General features: G+C 43.0%; 1 protein-coding gene across 4 annotated transcripts; it reads right to left on the reverse strand.

Moving 5' to 3' along the window:
* Positions 1-495: 495 nt before the first annotated feature.
* siah1 (siah E3 ubiquitin protein ligase 1) lies at positions 496-19,092 on the reverse strand. 4 transcript variants are annotated; one of them, XM_010867684.5, is made up of 4 exons: positions 18,893-19,092; positions 12,620-12,749; positions 8,055-8,111; positions 496-2,621 (listed from the first exon to the last, which is right to left on the reverse strand). In XM_010867684.5, the coding sequence occupies exons 3-4, from the start codon at positions 8,062-8,064 to the stop codon at positions 1,771-1,773; spliced, it is 861 nt and encodes a 286-aa protein (XP_010865986.1). In that variant the 5' UTR covers positions 8,065-8,111; positions 12,620-12,749; positions 18,893-19,092; the 3' UTR covers positions 496-1,770. The 4 variants fall into 4 exon arrangements, with proteins under 4 accessions (XP_010865986.1, XP_010865985.1, XP_010865984.1 ...); XM_010867683.5 differs by lacking the exon at positions 12,620-12,749; XM_010867682.4 differs by lacking the exons at positions 12,620-12,749; positions 18,893-19,092 and adding an exon at positions 9,402-9,501.
* Positions 19,093-20,798: the final 1,706 nt, after the last annotated feature.

The following is a 20,798-nucleotide window of genomic DNA, read 5'->3' on the forward strand; positions in this document are numbered from 1 at the left end:
CACACTAATTCCAATTGCTGCTTTCACTGAAGCCTGGAAAGAGAACAGAACCAGCAGCCAACGTGACATGAACATGGGACAGTAAATAAAGAGACGGAATGGAATTGGCCTGGGGAGTGACGTCAAAGCAGCAATGTCAGAGAAAGACTGGTCCTTCTTCCCCAGTGGTGGGCTGGAAGGGGGGCTAACGTCCCCTGGTCTGCCCTTGCTCGGGGCCTCTGGTGATTAGTTGTACAGAGCGAATCCTAATGCCCCACAGCCTCCACCCCATACAGGGCTTCAGCTGGGGCCTGGTGGGACAGCTTGGAGCAAGGAAAGACAGGCACACACCCACACACACCCACACCCAACCCTAAGCCTGTCTAATCAGCCATGTTCTGTATGTTTACACCAGTAAATCCAGCTGATGAGCTTCTCATGCTTAGCCAGGAAGATGAAGTACAACTACACCAAGAAGGATGTTGTCTACAGTAAATAACATGGAGGGAGAGATTGCACAAGGTATGAAAAAGATAGATTTATTTAATGACAAAATAAAACAAAAAATAAAATGGAGATGGGAACCAGCAACAGTACTATGTATCCACAGAGATGTTTGGCTTTGCTTCGCCCACTCCTGACAAACAGAATGTAGACAAAGACAGACAAAGACAAAAAAAAAAAGACAAAAAAAATCAAACTTACAAAATAATACAATGAAGTATTCAAAAGAACGACAATTTATCTACAAACACTGAAGATTAGACACAAGGTTACAACAGCCTTTTTCATTCATTAAAATTCATTACAAAAATGATAATTATGATAACAATCTCCATTTAATAATAACAATAATATTATAACTGTAGAAACTGTCCCCATTCCTGGTCAGATATTCAGTGGTTTAGGCTGAAACTGTTGGCCTCTAGAGAGAGACCAAAATAGCTTCTTCTCAGCCAATGTCCGTGCACACAGTACCCGGACCTTCTCTTCACATCCGAGGAGGGGAAAAAACGACGGAACTAAAACCCAGAACTTAAAACAATAATAAATGGAACTAAACTTATTCACTTTGACAACTGAAACGCAATCTCCTTTCTCTTTCTCAAAAAAGAAAATAGATTTGCAGTTGTGTTTGGATGCCCCAGCCTTGCTCAAACAGACTCCTTCCTTCCACTCCGTTTCCCAAGTACCATTTCTCACCTGAGTCACAGTAGTCACCTTTTTGCAAAAACAGATAACAACTGAGCCCACTTGAGGTGTTCACTCCATAGGTGTTCACTCCATAGGTGTTCACTCCATAGGTGTTCACTCCATAGGTGTTCACTCCATAGGTGTTCACTCCATAGGTGTTCACTCCATAGGTGTTCACTCCATAGGTGTTCACTCCATAGGTGTTCACTCCATAGGTGTTCACTCCATAGGTGTTCACTCCATAGGTGTTCACTCCATAGGTGTGTGCTCTGGGCAATGCTGGGTACTTTCTTGAAAAACATGGATACCTGCAATTGAACTAATATTGTATTGAAGCCTAAAATGTATTCCCAGGTACAAAATGCCATTGTTTTCAATTCAGCTTTAACCAATCCGTGACCGTTCTAAATAAACGTACAATGGCAACAGGTTCCCTAGGACAGATCTTACCCCATGCCCCCCCCCGAATCCTCCAGGTCCAACTTCAGGTGTCCTGTAGTGTCTGAAATGTGTGTGCGCGCGTGAGAGAGTGTGTAAGTGTAAGGGTGTGTGTGTGTGTGTGTGTGTGGGTGTGTATTGCTGTCCACCTGACAGTCCTCAGCACATTGATATAGTGACATTGATGCCCAGGTTTCCATTCTCAGCGAACAGTTGCGCAATGGAGGTATCGAACACCAGGCAGTCGCTATTCATAATGGCCGTGGCGATGCCCTCGTGGATCGAGCGAGGCGTGGCCTCCCAAGTTAGCCGTCGCCGGTGCCCATTTAACTCCAGGCGGTAAGCAAAGTTTTCCGCCTGCTTCCGCGTGCCAATCAGCTGCACGATGGCAAAGAACTGCTGGTGGCCGTCGTACTTCTCCTGCTTCTCCAGGACCAGCATGAAGTGGAAGCCGAAGCAGGACTGCATCATGACCCAGTCCACTGCCCCAGGCAGGTTAATGTCCGTGGCCAGGAAGACGATGTCTTCTCCCTGCAGCGTGGTGATGGATTTGTGCTGGTGCATGAGGTGGGGCATGACGGCGTCCAGGGAGCCCTGCCACTTGCAGGAGGCCCCTGGGCAGGGGCAGGAGTACGGCCGGAACTCGCACAGCTCCTCGTGCTCCGCCTTGTCTGTGTGGGGCAGCGTCACCTCGCAGCCCGACGACGCGTACTTGCACGGGAACAGAACAGAGTTGGCCACCTTCTCCATGGCCAGGTTCCGGATGGAGCCAAGCGGGCCCCGGCATGTGGGGCAGCAGGTGAGTTTGGGACGGCAGTTGCTGCAGACCAGGTGGCCACTCTGGCACTGAAGAATGGGGGGCAACACATAGTCGAAACAGACGGGGCACTCAAACAGGCTGGCCAGGTCGCTGTTGGAGGCCGTGGTGCCGGACAGGGTGGGGACGCGCTGGGAGGGGGCGCACTTGGAGGTTCCTGTGGGCAGCGCTGTGGCGGTCTGGCGACTCATTTCTGTAGAGACAGCAGGAGAACACAGAAGTTAGAGGGACACCAGGAAAATACTGAAACATTTGGTGGGGAGAAGGGAGAACAGCAGATAGCAGGATGAGGAGCATGTCAGGACAGCCTGCAGGGTCTAGACCAAACAAGGACTACAAATGTCCTACTGACAATTTAAAAAGGAATTGTTTGGATAGAACAATCTGATAAATTAGTACGAAGGGTATTCAACTCTTACCCTAGGTCTGGACTACTGCTGGTTTTCTGTTCTACCTGGTCATTAGCTGAACCCACCTGGTGTCCCAGGTCTACATTAGTCTCTGATTAGAGGGTTACAATAAAAGACAATTAAGAACGGTCTTCAAGGTCCAGTCTATTATGTTAATAAATGATTTTAAAAAAATAATAATGTGATACTGTAAATGTTTAGGGGTAGTTTACTGGCAACAATCTTCTATTTAAACAGATTTAACCTTTTAAATATGTCCAATCGTTAACAAAAATGCCACTGATTGATTGTAATGTACAAATTGAAGTAATTTTGTAGAGAAAGAAAAACGGGAACTATAAGAACAAGCAAGACAGCTGTCCTTGTAACATTAACTTCTGACAGGATCAGGTGTACGTCAGGAACTAGAAAATTATTCTCAACGTACATCAAGTGACTACGTTAATTTGATTTTTGTAACATAGCTGCCAATCTTGGCGTGACCAGATGCTTTGTGTGACTGTAGTCAGAGCAACACCCATGGTTCTGTTGGTAGCAGTAGATGAGCAGACCACTAAAGCCAACTATCTACACCTTCAACACTGCTGAGAAAAGGGTAATTCTGTTTTGCAATATGTTTTTGCAGTTCTTAATGACTTGTTAAACGGTGATTTACATTATAAAAATAAAATTAAAAAAGTCCTAAATAATAATGCTCAATCTGTGTGGGCGTTAGACACCTAATTTGAAAATGTCAGCACAAAATGTTTTCTTGTTAACTTGAAATCTACTGGTGGATACAGCTTACTTTTTCCTTTTGGCTACTTGTCCATCAAATATTGCAATACTCTATGAAGATCTAAATCTATGAACTGACAGTAATTTGTGTTTGTATTGTCAATAAAATGATATAATGCATTATAATAATGGTTGTTCACTTATGCCATCTAAAGTTGACAGATGAGATATTCATGTTCAGCTGGTATAAAGAGTAACCTTTCTAACACAGGGTTTTCCAACCCCCTTAAAGGATAAAAACACCCAATAGCAAACCTTTTATTTAACAGAGCTAAAGCAGGACCGCAGTCCGTAATGATATTTTATACTTCATCGAAAAACCTACTTGGTTCAAAATTGTGAATTCCTTTAACGTGACACAAGTAGGAGGGTTTCTGCATTTCACTGGTAGAAACTGCCATTTACACACTTCCTGGTTGTAAGCAAACAACATCCAGAATTCATAGCAATGTCCAACTATTCACGTAATTGTTTCTCAATATGAAAAAGACTACCTAGTGAGGACCAGTAAAAACTAGTATCGCCCCAGTTTAGAAAAGCCTACCTTTGAGGATGGAAACAGGACTTCTGTTTGGCCGCAGTCTTTACAAAGCCAGAGAAAATGAGTCAACCTGGCTATCCTTAAATGTCGGGGCCAATAGAAACATGAGAAGTCCATGTCCATCAAGTCAAATCATCTACCCGCAACTAGTGTGATCAAGAAGTTAAAACAAAGGCCACAATAATTGCTTCAAATCAGGACTACATTTTTTTGGTCAGACAGCAGGCACATTCATCCAATGACATGACTGGTTGAACGATCCAGGCACAGAATTTTATAAATACTGCTGCGGAGCATAATCAAGTCAGAAACACCTTAAGTCACTCAACTATGTAGGGGAACTGGGGAAAAACACCCAAAATACAGTGGATTTTCCCTTTAAGCAAAGACAACAGCAGTTGCCGTATTACATTGCATCTACATGTCAATCCCCTGCCATGTCAATGAACAGAGAAATATCACATGGTCAGGCTGCACAGCCTTTAGGGAGTTGTGTCTTCATCCACAGAGAACAGCATGTTCCTCCCCCAGCACAGCTTGAGTGGTCCTGGTGCCCTTGGGCAGTCTCTTTACCTTCTCTCCCTGTTTGAGGGCCAGTCTAGAGGCTCTGACATACACCTATCGGTCTGTTTGCTTAGATAAAGGCTGACCAGCACAGAGCAGTGCAGGGCAAGCACAAACAGCTCAGGGTCTATTTTTGGCCTGGTAGAGCAGCACAGATTTTCATGGTCGCATAAAAGATTCCAGAGAGCAAAGTGGAATGGGATGGATCTCAGAGCAGAGCGCTAGCTTGCTTCCTGTCAGCTGTTCCCATGGTAACAGGCTGCGGTTGAGGGCTTTGTGGACGGGACGGCCCGTCGAGGGAGTGGAGGGAGGGAGGGCCGGAGGAGCTGGGTGTGACCCACCCCATGGCCCTGCTGCTGCTTTATATAACCCACAGCCATAAGACACCATACAACTCGGAGACAGACAGGCAGGAACACAAGCCATGAGGAGGCATCATGCTCCGGCCAAACAGACCAATGATGAGTACAGACTGAGAGGAGGCTTAAGGGAGAGGAAGATGGGTGGTGACACGTTGGGCAGCAGGGCTGTGTGTGTGTGTGTGTGTGTGTGTAGGTGTCACTGAGGCTGCTTGTAAACATCTGCTCTGATAAAGCTCCACCTATTTATAGACCCCTTAGCAACTCTAGAGGTTGGACACAGGCAGCAACTGTGGACTAAATTAGCACAGAAGACAACAGGGACAAAAGCAGAACGAGGTGTGTGGGTGCTGAGAATGCATGTTGTTCAGATGATCGGTGCACCTGGTGGGTGTGTGTGAGGTATGTGAGCCCTATAGCTGGAACGCTCCAGTAGTGACCATAGTGTGTTGCGAAGAAATGCCCTCCAGCTCAGTGTCTCCCAGAGACCTTCCTGGTCCGAGAGTCTCTGTCCTATGCTTTCTGGCCCTGCCTGCCACAGTGTCTGGCTGGACGCAGACAGCTATGGGACTGGCTTCATAATAGCATAATGTTGCTGCTCTAAGAGTATATATACACTATACAGGATATATGGATGAAGCCAAAGACACATGGCATGGTGCAGTTTGGACTCGTCTTGGAAGTGACCCTGAAGGCATGCTTAGGACTGTCCCCCCTCTCTCACACTGACGGCCAATAGGGATTTAGCAGGCTGCCATTAGCAACTAGCTTAAAATCATCCCTGCAACATTGCATGTGCGATTTTCAAGTAAAATTGGTTCAAGGGCATACATCTGGTGAAACAGATGAAAGTATTGGTAGGTCACTGTTAAGATGAGATTTTTTTCTGGAAACACTGCATGCAGTATCACAGTGAGTTTGACAACCCCAACTAACAGTGGCAGTCATACCACAGGGTTTGCTGCAGTGATGCCCGTGTGAGGAACTGGCAACATTACAGTGGTCTCTCTGAAGAATGATTTAGAGCCAAAAGGGGTTTCTAAATACCCATACTGTCTGGCTGAATGCGCACACACACTGGAGCATGGAATGAAGTTCAAATAAATTATGCAAAAACAGTCCACATACAGCAGTTCAGATGAATACTTTGTACGCATTTTGAAGTATATATCTACACAAATCTCAGCTGAAATATTTCCAAGATTGTTGATGGAATGTGACAGGAACATTAAACAGAAACATTCTGTAAAACAGTGGCGTTTGGTTTTGTGCTGAAATTAGGAAGTTATTTTGACTTTGGAATAAGAGGGTGCCCATTCATAACAAATTTTGCCTGACTACCAAATGTTATCTTAGTGTTAAAAAAAGAGCATTCTTTTTGGCAAATTCATCAATACCAGGCTAACTGACAAATTATTGGATGCTAGCTAGCTACCGCCACCTACTAAGAATTCATATTTGGGCCCCCGAGTGTCACCAGGGTCTAAAACACTGCCTCACAGTACAGCTATATTATGTGCCCAGGGTCCCATAGAGTGTGCAAACTGGGGCAGCGGAGTCTGGGGTTGAGTAGTGTGATCTCCAATAGGGCTGCTTTGTCTCATTGTGCGACTACTGGTTGAGCACTATGACAGGCATGATGGTTGGACAAGATGCGCATCCGACATCTAACCCTTCCACACAAGGGCAAGGCTTTAATCGCAAATTGGACATCACAGAATTTGGGAGATAATTGAGAAAAATAGGGGTTATAGTGTATAATTTATAGTGTTGATCATAGTTTGCATTGGCATGACGGTTTGCATAAATCTACACTATAACTGTACTGCCAATTTAATAGCTTGATGTAGCCAGCTCTAGTAAATGGAGAGCTGAAGTGTTAGAATACAATGTGTGCTTGTGGAAGTACCGTTAAGTAACTTAGAGAATGAACTCAGGGCTTAGGTGTGTAGCATGGTTGTATGCACCCAAAGCGTTGTAGGCCAGAGAGTGAGGGAGCAGGTGAGCCAAACCACTGCAAACATCCAAACAAAGCAGTTTCACCATAAATAGTGGAAACCTTCCCAAGGCTTTAGCCCAATGAACTCTTGAATCAGTCAAGCCTTGTGCCTCATTAAAAGGAAATTATCTCCAGAGGACCATTTGACATTATAATGATCCTTCCCTCAAGCTAATGGTTAAGAGGGCAGGGGGACTAAGGCTGGTGAGGGGAGGTGGTGTCTCAGCTGAATATGCAACTACAGTACTTTCTGGTAGGAGGAGCAGCAAGCGCATGTCCAATGTGGTCACTGGTCTATGCAGGGGGTAAGTTGTGGTGCTGTGCCAGTGGACCCTCTAGAGGCATGTAAGTACCTGCTTCACTTCAAGTGGTGGATCTATTTTCATATATTTACATTGAAGGGTTAGAATCAGGTTATGGCCTGGCTGGTACATTTGAAAAATTCTATGCAAATTAGGGCATTTTTATATTAGGAGAATCTCCATGATTTGCACAAGTCACACTTATTCAGCAGGAAAATAAGGTCCTAATTATACTAGTCCATTCATATCCTTGCAGCAAGAAAACTATTACAGATTTGAAAAAAATGTAATGTTACATAACCCCATCTGGTGGGATATTTCAATATCAACTGAAAGTAAAAGAAATAATTTGTTTTTCTCTCTCCAAGTATAAAACAGCCCTTAGATTATGAATGACCAAACAGTAGATTGGGATTAGGTTGTGTTAGCGTTCTATCCCCTTCCGCTGCATGTTGGGAAACTACAAGGAAATTAAACAAGAAGGGGCTCAAGGAAGAGAGTTGACTACACCAACTCAGGACAGTGGCCTCTACCATTCACAGACTGGGCCTTCATTACTACTTCTACAACCCTACAAACACCGTCCCAGAGTTTTCCAACAAAGCTGTTTCCCCGGGTTAAACTAAAATAACACACATTCAGCTCCCAAACACAAAGAAAGAAAGGGTGCTTGCCTTCGTCCATAAGATTCCCAAATAAGGCTTTCTTCTTCTCTTGAAATGTGGGGACCTCTGTAAGGGGAAACAAAACAGAGGTTAACTAGTGGAGTAAAAACAGTCAGATAGCGCAGAGGTGAGGTCTCCTGAGAAACATCAATGAGTATCAGTGCTGACACAGATTTATGGAAAGGCCCATATGCCTACCTTCTGTTCCCGCAGGACAACCATTCAGCTTGGACCAGGGTCAACTGATCAAGCTATAGTAGGCCTATACACAAAGTCTCAGGACCTCTGACCTGCTCAAACTTCATGGAACCAACCTAGTCTTGTTGTACCAGTGAGCTGTAGAGACTGTATTAGCACATGGCTATATTCTGCTCAAAAAAAGCTTCCATTATGCAATGGGTTAACAACACTAATGCAAAATACATTACATGAAACATTGATTTTCCCCTTCAGGGTTCTTCCTCAAATAAAAACTGTAAAATCAATACATTTTCCATCTGAAGGTCAGAGCCACGTATAATTTCACAATATCACACAGTGTCCAGCACTTACGATGATAATACCACAGCTATTCCTTACATACTAGCTAAGTGACAATAAGACAAATATTTACCAAGAAGTGTTCTTCTACAAACCTTATGCTATATAGCATTATTAAATCAAATTTTTTGTACAGCACTGATGCCACATTTCTAACCAACAAAATATAGCCACTGCTACAAGGCTCCCCAGCTAAATCATAGGTTGAATCATGATATTCTGAGGGTAAACATAGGACCAAGTCACTCACTAGCCAGTTAAAATATCGAGGACGACGTCTGGGAAGGAGCACAAAATGGGCAGATGTAAGCTAAACCCAAAACAAAACACACCCTATCATGTTCATCAGCAGGCTCCCCCATGCAGGCGCCTGGCTTAGAGTTTGCCTGGCCTAGGAGAGGACCGGAGAGCCAGTCCCTGCCTGCCCTGGCCCCTTACTGTAAACCCATGCGGCGGTTTACTACCACACACACACACACACACACACACACACACACGGGAAAAACAAAAGCATTTCTTCAACACAAACAAAATGCCATTGTTTGTTCTCCGCTCATGTCCAGTCCCTCGTGCTCCTGCATGCACAGACAAAGACAGACACACAGGATTAGACACTCCCTGCCCATCTTAGGATCTGCCTTGCCGAAACCAAAACCATGACGGGACAGAAGTGAACACTGACAGGTTATTTATGACACCCCAGTTGCACCCCAGGTACAGGAGCAGCCTGGGAAACATTCCATTGTGAGAAGGTTTGTCACAGACACCGATGAGGGGCTTATTGATGAGCCACCGATTGGAAAATAAGACTTTTACCTTTGGGTTTGTTGGCCGTTGTTCTAGCAGCTATGCATGTGAAGAGCTGGAGCACCCCCTTCCATGAGTTCACAGGCTGCACATTCGCTCTGCCCGACATAGGGAGAAAGTGAGGGAACTCTTCATTGCGGTTTTTCCATAGAAACAAAACAGCCCATAACAGTGGGCCGCTCCTTTCCTGTCACTCTCTCTCTTTCTCTGGGTCTCTGCCTAAACCTCCATCTGAAAGCAGTGGTACTGCTGCCCTCAGAGCCTGGGGGTCCAGGACCAGACACCGAGGGGGGCTGGAAGCCACATAGCCACCGATAATCAGTCCCCAGTAGGGCAGAGAGCAGCAGGCAGCAATCTGAAGAGTCCACTATCCTCCAGGGCAACCCAAGGAAAAGGCAAGGAAAGTTGCAGCCCGGGGAAAGCAAATGGAGAGAAATCTAAATAATAAGTGTGCTATAATCCATAAATATATCCAGCTCCCAGAACCTGGTAGGCAGCGGGAGGCCAGGCCAGGGTGGAGTGGAAAGAAAGGGAGAAGGTTTTAGAGGAAGCCAAAGGAAACACTGGCGTTTCTTTCCTTCTCAAAGAGTAGCAGTGCCCTGGCGAATGTAACCACTCCCAGTTCTGTCCCCGTATGCTCTAGTAGATGCAGTCAGCCGGGGGAGAAGGCAGCTGCTCCCAGGCAGGGATCTTCTAGGCGGCTGGGTGAAACAGCCCTGGCTGGAGTCCCTCTCGCCTGATGCCTGCACCGTCACTGCTGCTCCCTGTAGGCCAAAGTCATACAGGAGAGCCTTGCTCATGCTCTCCCTCTCTTTGTCCCTTCTGAGGCATGGGGCCCTTCTCCAGGGCTCAGCCCTTCTCAGATTACACAGGCTGCTCTAACAGCTCCTCCTCTAGCCGGGATGACACCTTCCTGCTCCCGCCCTCCCTCCGATCAGACACACTGGAAAGGGTGATGAGGCTGAAGAACACAACTACCATTACAGACCCTATTGACCCCCAGCCCATAACAGCCTCATAGCAGAGTAGACACCACAGGGCACAAGCCAGACACTATATTGAATATCAAAATCCTCTACACACACACACACACACACACACACACACACACACACACACACACACACACACACACACACACACACACACACACACACACACACACACACACACACACACACACACACACACACACACACACACACACACACACACACACACACACACACACACACACACCTAACTGCTGTATTAAATCTAAATTAGACTTCCCACAAGGAATGTGTGATAAAGCAACGTGAAACTAATACAGCAGCAGAATCAAGTCCAGGAAAAACAAAAATCCAAGTCACTGTTTTTGATAGACAGGTTTCAGCAACCAGCCTAATTCTCATATTAAGTGTTAAAATATAAACAACACTTGAACGTCTGGCCTCATTAACAACCTAATATACTCCCTCTTCCTCCAAAAGACTTGCAAACAAATGGTTACTCTAGCATGCAGAAGCCACACAGAGCATTATAACAGTAGCTGCAGTAGCAACTCACAAAAGAGTATTGCAGCCACAGTGAGTCATTGAGAAAGCCTCTCAATTGGAAGAATGACAACAACAAAAAAGTCAAGCTAATTGTTAAAAGGGAAGGAAGGGCTAAAGCAGTGCATTTCCACCTGAATTACAGAAGCATCATAATATTTAGGCTACATCCAATCTGTAGACAGGATGCATAGAACTCACAGCCAGCAGGAAGCAAAACAGCTTTCCAAGTGGAAATGTACCAAGAACCCATGTTGACAACAATAGAGACACAAAGACAGACAATGACAAAGGCCTTGTGGAAGATGTCTTACGCAGGGATTAATTGGTTGTTTTTAAAAAATAAAACAATGGAGCTTCAAGCTATATTTTAAAGAGAAGATACCAAAATCCAGAAAGTCCCATGTAATTCCATATCTTTCCCCTAGTTCAGTGGAGTTTCATGTAGCTCACTTAGTGGGAACATGGTGCTTGGAATGCCAGGGTTGTGGGTTCCAAGTCCATGGGGAGCCAGTAAGAACACACACGCACCCAGTACTTTAAGGATAAGTGCATCCGCTAAATTACTGAAAAGTTAAACATTTTGCCAGACCCCCCCTTCAATTCAATTAAAGACAGATTTATTGGCATGGAAAACATTGGTTTACATTTTGTGTGAACTGAAAAAGCGGTCACGGCTACCCCAAGAGGAGCACTGGTCTGAGGCAATGCCTTGCATTACAGCTGCGTCACTGCGGCCGGGTGTTAGAATCCTGGTTTCAACATACCCCCCCCCCGACATGGCTGCCTAGAAAGCAAAAATGTAGGACCCTGTGATTTCCTACTGTTTTACTTGAAACAACACTGCAGAGCTCAATGCCAACTGTGTATTTTTAACAATCTGGGCAAACACAGGTATGCTAAATGGTATTGGATATATAATATGAACATAGCTCTAATCCTTGAGGTCAGTGTTTCCAATAGGATGCTATTTTAGCAGCAGGGCCATTGATAGTCTCAGGAGGGGTTTAGGGCAATTATATTTTGTACAGGTCAATAATACAGATATTCGCATGCAAATCGGCATCCCAATGCCGAAAACTGGTCCAGACATTCACATTTGTGGTTCTGAACAACCACAGACAACCTATATGAATGATGCTCTTTCAGAATCCCTTATGCTGAAAAACCATCATGCACCACCAACCCCCCCGATAGACTGGGACATACCTGTGGATTTCACAATCATCCACTCATTATTCCAATAGTCTCTCTGAAGAAAATACATCACTTTTACCACTAAACTATAAAAAAATATATATTGGTCTACCAAAAGCTCAACCACCAAACAATCAACGAGCCAACAAAATGGAGTCAAGCCCGAATGGAAACACCTTCCACGTATACGACTGCAGTGACATCCCCTCCTAGAAACAGGCACAGTCCACTTCTCTACCACAGCAGAGCAAAACCAAGGCCCTACTCTCATCTCACACCAGGGAAAACAACTACCGTAGGAGCGAGAATAAGAAACTAGACCCACTTGTTATACTGACGGAGCATGCAAATGCATCCCTTATAAAACAGGGCTAATAACACACATTACAGAAAAATGCTAAACAGAGCCTAGTTTTCAACTACAAAAGATTCCTGCTTTTTTCAAAAATGTAATAGTTTGCTAGATGACAACAGAAGCAGTAGTCAGTCACTCACATCTTAGTAGACAAGCACAGCATGGAGACTCGGCCAGCTCAGAAAAGCATTATCATCAGCAGCATCAACAACATGTGTTGCCATGGAGAAGATACACTGGGAGATGGAATCTAAAGGCAGAAACACACACCTTCAAAAACACACACACACACACACACACACACACACACACACACACACACACACACACACACACACACACACACACACACACACACACACACACACACACACACGTTAATTCAGCCAGTCTATGCTGCAGAAGAAAACTGACTGATGAAGAAAATGACTGAGGTACACAGACAAGAGACTTGTTAATGATCTAGAATTACCGCTCAGCCTGAAAGCCAGTGAGTGAGTCCCCAAACTGGACCTCCCACTGCCAGAGACGCAGCTGTCACTATCTGGGGGTCACCATGTGCCATTAACTATGCAACTGCCAGCCAGCCAAGGAGGGACAGAGGACAGGCTACTAGTCATGAACCATGCATTTAGCCATTTCACTTCCTAAAGGCCATTCCACCACCAACACTTCCAGTGTGTGGTGTTGTTTCCATGCACCTCGACAGACAGTGCTATGAAAGTCCAGCCCGAGAAGATAAAATACAAACAATACAGGGACATGGTTCTTTGTGGTAGCTAATTACAAATGGACCTGGGATTGATACAATGCACAATACTAAATATGAAAAACCACTGGCAGGACTCCCTCAACAAACCATAGCATACTGAAACACACCAGCTGCATTCACAGATAGATTGGCTGTATCACATGTAGCCTTAGTTGCATTCTTTTTTTATTATTTAAAGCAGCAGGCAGGTAAGGTGAAAACCTGGAAATGTATTAGTTTTGCTGAAGCCCATAAAGGGGTGTGTCTTTAGGTCAGCTTCCTGTTCATCCATCACACCAACTGAGTTTGCAGACGACACCACTGTTCTAGGCCAACAAGGAGGAGTCAGCCTACAGGAAGGGGGTAGGCTTACTGGCACATTAATGCCAGGATAATGTCTCAACGTCAGCAAAACAAAGAGGAGGATTGTTGACTTTAGGAAGCAGACGAGGGAACGTGCCCCAATCCACCTCAGTAGAGAGTCAGCAGTTTTCAGTTCCTTTGCGTCCAGATAACTAATGTCTCATGCTAAGAGGCTATCTTTCTATCTGCTAAACACTTGACCCGTCGGACCACCTACACTTTCATGTTCAATTCAGCACACACACCCACACCCACCTGTAGAATTACAGGAGTCCTTGGTAAAGACAAGCCAAAAAAGGGCTATAAAATATTGTTTATCGGCTTCAATTTTACAGTCAATAAGAGAAATTTAACTTTAAACTTAAAAATCAACTACTATGTATTTTCCTCAGAAATGCGTCAAATCTAACAGATCCATCTTTGCCCTGATTATTTAAGTACCTTTAAATCATTAGAAACTCTTAAGTGATCATCCAAGACTTCCTGTTTCACTAAGGTATACGAGAGGGCACGTGCCAAACTTCCATGTTGATCTACGAACATGAACACAGTCAGAGAACTCGAACTGAAACAGAAAAGTTGATGAAATTCAAATTCAGCAATCTATAAAATATTTTAAAAAATGAATGAACTATCATTCAAAAGTTTGGGGTCACATTTCCTTGGTTTAGAAAGGCAATTCTGTCCATTAAAATAACATCAAATTGATCAGAAATTATCAGCAACCATCACTCTTGTGTTGTAATGGCACGTTGTGCTAGTCCAAGATTATCATTTTAAAAGGCTAACTGTTCATAAAGGATATTCCATTCGAGAAAATGCTAAGAAATTGAAGATCTCGTACAACCCTGAATGAATGAATTCCATGTACAGTATAGTGGGTTGCATTAGTGGTTAAAAGATTGTGTAAATCCAGCAAAACTGAGACCCATGATTTCACATTATATACTTTAAAACTCCTGAGTATTTCGTACAAAACATTCACAGCAGCAATGAATAGTTTTTCCACAAAAAGTATCCCTTGTAAATTATAGTGGGGGGGTGGAAAATAGCATGGTGGGAATTATAACACAACCCCTCTCCAAAGCTAATGAGGACAAGCAAATTAACAACAATGACATAATAGGATATTTTATATTTCATGTTCTCTAAACTTAAGCTCTAACCATTTCTCACTGTTCTCAACATTATAAGTATTATTTAAATAGTCATTTTGTTTCCTTTATAGTTTTCCCTTTGAAAGTTTACACAACACACACTATAGACACACCAGAGAATTATTTTGAAGGCAAAATACAAAAACTTGGTCTTACTGTTGCTGCCGAATCACTAATGTTTCCAGCATGACGCTAATCTATTGTAGCCGATGGTAGCCATTGAGTTATGACAGTTGGTTAGCAACCTTGCTTATCTTTGGTTGTTGCTCAGACGATGGCTACCTTCGTTATATCAATGTCACTGCCACTTACTGACAGTTCAACAACTGACTTCAACAGGCAAATCCTCACTTTTGATGGCCAATTACAAGATAGAGCCTGGTTCCAATCAAAATTCCAATGATGTTTACCAAACCCCAAGGCCTGAAGTTTATCTAGATAAGAATAGAGGCTGTTCTTGTAATATATGTTGCTTGATAGCATCCAATTGACTCAAAGGATTCCACTGACTTGTCGCAGTTAGCCCAGTGAAAACAATAATTTAAGTTATTATATAATATTTGAATATAAGCTCCAATCACCAAGAAGCCAATTACATTTTTAATAAATTCCTTCTGCATTGGCATGCTAGGTTTCAATAGGACTAGTGGTCAATAAGGACTACTGATGGAAAGTTAAACTCTTTACTGACTCTGATCTTTGAATCATTCAGTGAAAAGCACAAATCTTTCAACTGATTTCATTTGAGTAATTAACACCCAGAACAGCCCATGACCCACAGCCGGCAAACAAAATGAAAACTAAAGTCATGATCCTACAGACAAGCCTCTTGTTTAGAATAGAGGTCTTAAATATTTTAAACGGTGGTTTAAACTAGATACATTTATAACTACTGGGCATACATTTATTTTTTTATTTAAACGCATTTGAAATGACAGAAGCTTTTAGCAGCTTTAAAAATAGATTGAAATTATTCACTTGACAGCTGAGGCCGATGAGTGAAGTTTGCGAACTGATGAGCATTATTTACTAACTGTACATCAATAGTAGAGCAACTGACAGGGTTCCCTTAACTTATGATCTACAACTTGTCTGCTATATATTTTTCACTACCATGCCAATAAACTAAGCACACTGTGTTTAGCATACGGTGGACCTAAATAAATTGCGGTAGAATAATTTCTGATTTGAACTTCAAATGGTATATAAGAGGTGTGTTGAATTTCACTGTGATCAGCATCCTTGTTCAGTTTGCGGTTTTGTTCTGCCTCTTATGATGCATAATTTTTTTATTAGCTTGAAAACTTTCATATCTGAAGTTTGCGCTGGTGCAACCAATTTAAAGTAACTTGAAAAAACATGAAAAAGGTTACAAAATTGGTTGCCGTCAGGAGCCCTAATGGATTGACAGGTTATTGCCATCTTATGATCCATTTGTCTCACATTGGTTTGAGAGATATTTCAGTATGTACGGGACGAAACAACTCTATGATGTTTTTAATTGCCCGCTATGATGCCATGACACCAAGCGCATAATGTGTCTTTAACATGTTGGATTAAAAGGGAGTCTGATTTCTTTGAAAAATGGCATGTCTTAACTGGCAATGAAGGCTGTTGCTGAATGTTTGATATCTGCTTAATCGAATAGGTTTGCTCTTTTGTTCTGCCTGTTGTTACTTCATTTATAACATTTTGAATGTGTAAAGAAGATGTTGCCTACCTAGTACGAGTGTCCCACACCAACATCACTCTGTTGTCGCAGTTATTACCCGTTTTGGTGGCAGGACGGAGAGGACATGTCGCTCACACACAGAGACAACTTCTGTGCGAGAAACTCAGGACAAGTGCAGAAGTTGATATATGGACAAGAATGATTCATATTACCTTTTGACCAATTGTTGGAGAAAAGAAATTTTTCTAAAAGTGACAATGATGCAGCCAAATTAAAATTAAACTCAAAAAGCCAAGTAAAAGGGTCACAAAAGACAACCATTAGGTCCCAGTCTGGCGCTAAGACATTAGCAGCAGATCCTTCAAGTCTGCTAAGTTGTGAAGTGGAGCCATCGTGGATCGTACATGCTGGTCCAGCAAACCCACAGATGCCCAAACAGATTGACCTTGAAGTCATGATCCTCAAACCATTCCCAAACAATGTGTGCAGTGTCCACAGTTTGGGCGCATTATCCTGTTGAAAGAGGCCAATGCCATCAGGGAATACCATTGCCATGAAGGGATGTACCTGGCCTACAATGATGTTTAGGTAGGTGGCATGTGTCAAATTGACATCCACATGAATGCCCAGGGTTTCCCAACAGAACATTTCCCAGAGCATCACACTCCCTCTCCCTCATTGGCTTGTCTTCCCACAGTGCATCCTGGAGCCCCAGGTAAACGGCTCACGCATTAATGGCCGTACACGTGATGTAAAAGAAAACAGGACTTACTGAACCAGACGACCTTCCACTGCCCCAAGGTCCAGTTCATGACACTCGTGTGTCCATTGTTTGGGCTTTCGACAGTGGACAGGGGTCATCGTGAGAACTCTGACCGGTCTGTGGCTATGCAGCCCCATATGCAAGGCGAGGCACTGCATGTTGTGACACATTCCTCCTGTAACCATCATTAAAATGTTCTATGACTTCTGCCACAGTAGACCTTCTGTCAGTTCGAACTAGACGGGATAGCCCTCTCACGTCAATGAGCCTTGGGCAATTGTGGTGTGTCCCTCCTTGGACCACCACGGTTGGAAGCAACCCACAAGCCTTGTTATTTCGAAGATGCTCTGACCCAGTCGTCTGGCCATAACAATTTGGCTTATGTCAAAGTCACTCAGGTCTTTACTCCTGCCCATTTCTCCAACATGTTGACTACAAGAACTGTTTGTTCGTTTACCATCTAATCTACCCAGACCTTGACATGTGGCGTTGTTAGTAATGATAAACCTGATTCACCTCACTTGTGAGTCATCATAATGTTTTGGCTCATCAGTGCCTACAACTGTCTACATGTTTACAAGCTTTATAGAACTACTGTAGCTAGAAACCAACAGTGTGTGATCGGCTAATTTACCCAGCCTCTCATGTGTTGACTGTCCTTTCAGTTCTCAAACTTACTAAGGAAAACATACCTTGTTTGTTTGTAAAGATAAATTGTAAACTAATCAGCAGCGGCAATGAGTATTGTTATGTTTGAAGCATGGGGTAAACATCAAGTTAAAAAAGGCTCATAGGCAATAGTTTTATATTATAGACCAAGTAGAAATAGAAACTACAGGACAGACTTACTGCCCTTTAAAGCTAACATTGACAAGTGTTGGTACACCTGCCATACCGGATTGCCACGAACTGGTTCACAAAGTCTAAAACAAACCCATTCAACATTAGCGTCGCAGTAGCATTTGAATGTAGATCGCTAAAATTACATTTTCGAAATATAAATCAGCACATTAGCAAAGAAGTGGAAGGTGTAGTCCATGTACACTCGCTTTCAACCAGCGCCCACACTATGCAAGCAAAGGTTCTGAAAAACGATGTCATCACCATGGCAAACGGGTGCGCTATCTTGCATACAACGTAAACAAATCAATGAAGCGCATACATTTGACGTGCCTAGTTACCGAGCCAACATTATTTAACAAATATACATCACAAAACCGCAGCATGTTAACATGTTGCATCAAAAGTTGGATAACATTAGCTGACAAACTCGATAATGGTATGCCATGAGTTTAATGAGAGATAATGTTGGTATGGGTGCCAGTGGCTCGAGCGCGGCCTAGTGTAACTACTTAGCTAAGAAGCTCAGGCTAGGCAAGGTAGCGCGGCTAGGTCATACATAGAGCTAGTTAGCTGTAATAAGGCCTCCTCTGTAGAGTTATCACATATTACCAACAGGCTAATTAACAAGGCCTGTCTAGCTAGACAACATCATTAAATTAAGATTAGCCCGTAGCTAGGTAACGTTAAATGAACGTGATAGCAAGATGACTACCTATCTAACTGGCTAGTCGGTAGTTACCTAGCCAACTCACAAGCTAGTTGACGACGTTAGCCTAGTGCTTTGGCTTTAGCACTGATGGGGCCGTGTTGTTTATCCGAATACATTATTGTAAAACACCAGCACTCAATTATATACCTCCTTACCTTGGAATAATTATCCGTTTGATATTGTAGCTAGCTAGCTACCGCGACGTAATCCACAAGGGATCCCGCTCCAACTTTACCGTCCTTCACTCGTTAGCTAGCTATAGTGTTTCCACATTCGCGATTTCGCGCTGTAACGTTAGCTAGCTACTTGTCTGGAGACAAGGCTCGCCCTCGTCCAAGTACTCGCCGGTCTTGTGACCGCGCACAGTTGTTGAAAATAGTTTCTCACGGGAGCGCGCGCTTTAGCTACACGAAAACTATAATTAAAAAAAATGCAATGTATATAGACTTCGTTTATTTTTATCTGGCTATATGGCTAAAGTAAGCAGTACTGCAGGCACACAGTCATGAGTAGGCGGCATGAAGAAAAATACAAACATTTCCGAACCGTATATTATGTACGTTTGTGGGTTAACAAATTCCTAGCTAGAGTTTCTACCACACTGCATTTACTAAGCGACCATTCGGCTGTAATGTAATGATGGTAATAAAACATGGACATTTCCATTTGAAAAATGCCAGTATCCTGCAAGGACTGTAAATACAGTTTTTCTTACAATATCCTAAAATGTTCAATCTATTTCTTAAAAGTATGTTAATAATTCATCACCTGTACAAGTTCAGCGAAACAGGTATACCCTTACCGGCCATGTGCAGCTGCTTGAATACCATTACAATTTACAAAGAAATAGTCTCGCAAACACAGGGCAAATTGTCTGTTGGTACAGTTTGTTGCTGTGGATGGACCTGCTGACTGTGTATTTTGTGCATGTGCTGTACTTGAACAGTAGACATTGGAATTTATTTTGAGATGGGAAAGCGTTTGAATTTGCACTGCTGTATACTTGAAAGTGTTCAATGCTCCAACATTTAAAATAATATCTAAATCCATGTGTCATTATCAATATCGATACATTTGTTTACTGTATTCTTCATGATTAAAATGAATTACTGTTATTTGCCGTAAGTGATAACAATACATGATTGATATTAGTCATCTCATCTTCTGTGGTGACTGAAACCTGATCATACTCCGATCAGAACAATCATTTGCATTGTGTAGAAACAATCTCCCTCAGCCCTCTCCAACTGAAGCTTATGCTGTGTGTAATTTAATTGTTCTGGATGGATATCAGTCAGTTAGATTTCTATGACTCAGCTCACCTTGATAAAACCTATATGTTCTCAACACAAAGGACACTATTCCAATCCAAGGTTAACAGAGATAGTTGGTGATGTCCCAATAAAGGTAAACAGTCCGAACATCTCCCTCTGTCTCTGTCTTGTTTACTTGGTTTCAAGTAGATGCAAATGACCAGCAGGGTTAACACAAACAAAACAATCATTTGCATGTGCCATACAAGTTCTGTTGGGAAATGAAAGTTGGAACTCTTGCATCTGGAATTCGTATCACACTATTTTAATATCTTATTTGTGTGTCTCCTTCCAGATAAAGAATGTACCTGACAGGATATTACATCAGTTTTAGCAGATTTGCAGCAGGTTATGGACTGTGGGTGGAGAATGTAAGCCTTCATTTGGCCTTGGCTTGGAAACCATGATATAAAGTAAGAAGAACTCTCTGAAAAGTTAGATCAGTGGTACAGTTCATAGCACCTGTAAATTAAGTATTGTGTGACACAACTTAGCTACACCACTGACTATCTGCAGAAACGACTGCTGCACATATCCTTAGTTGTCTACAACACACTAAACTGTAATGTTACCCTCTGTACCCAATTTAATCTAATGCCACAAAAGCTCTGACCAAACAATGATCTATGTAGCTCACCATGATCCCTATCAGTGTCTGTGATGGTAAGACTGTTTATGTCAGAGAATCATTGTCAAGGATGTCCTTTCATAACTTTAAAACATTTTACATGTTTGTCTTAGAAAGAAC

This window comes from Esox lucius, chromosome 19 (genome assembly GCF_011004845.1).
Source record: "Esox lucius isolate fEsoLuc1 chromosome 19, fEsoLuc1.pri, whole genome shotgun sequence".
Lineage (NCBI taxonomy): Eukaryota > Metazoa > Chordata > Actinopteri > Esociformes > Esocidae > Esox > Esox lucius.

What these genes read in the sequence shown, in the direction of transcription:
- siah1 (XM_010867682.4), bottom strand. Translation starts at nt 9,501, where the DNA reads ATGTCGGGCAGAGCGAATGTGCAGCCTGTGAACTCATGGAAGGGGGTG. An exon ending in AACGGCCAACAAACCCAAAG is followed by an intron (nt 8,112 to 9,401) that starts GTAAAAGTCTTA and finishes TTCCCCTTACAG; the next exon opens with AGGTCCCCACATTTCAAGAG. An exon ending in TGGGAATCTTATGGACGAAG is followed by an intron (nt 2,622 to 8,054) that starts GCAAGCACCCTT and finishes CTGTCTCTACAG; the next exon opens with AAATGAGTCGCCAGACCGCC.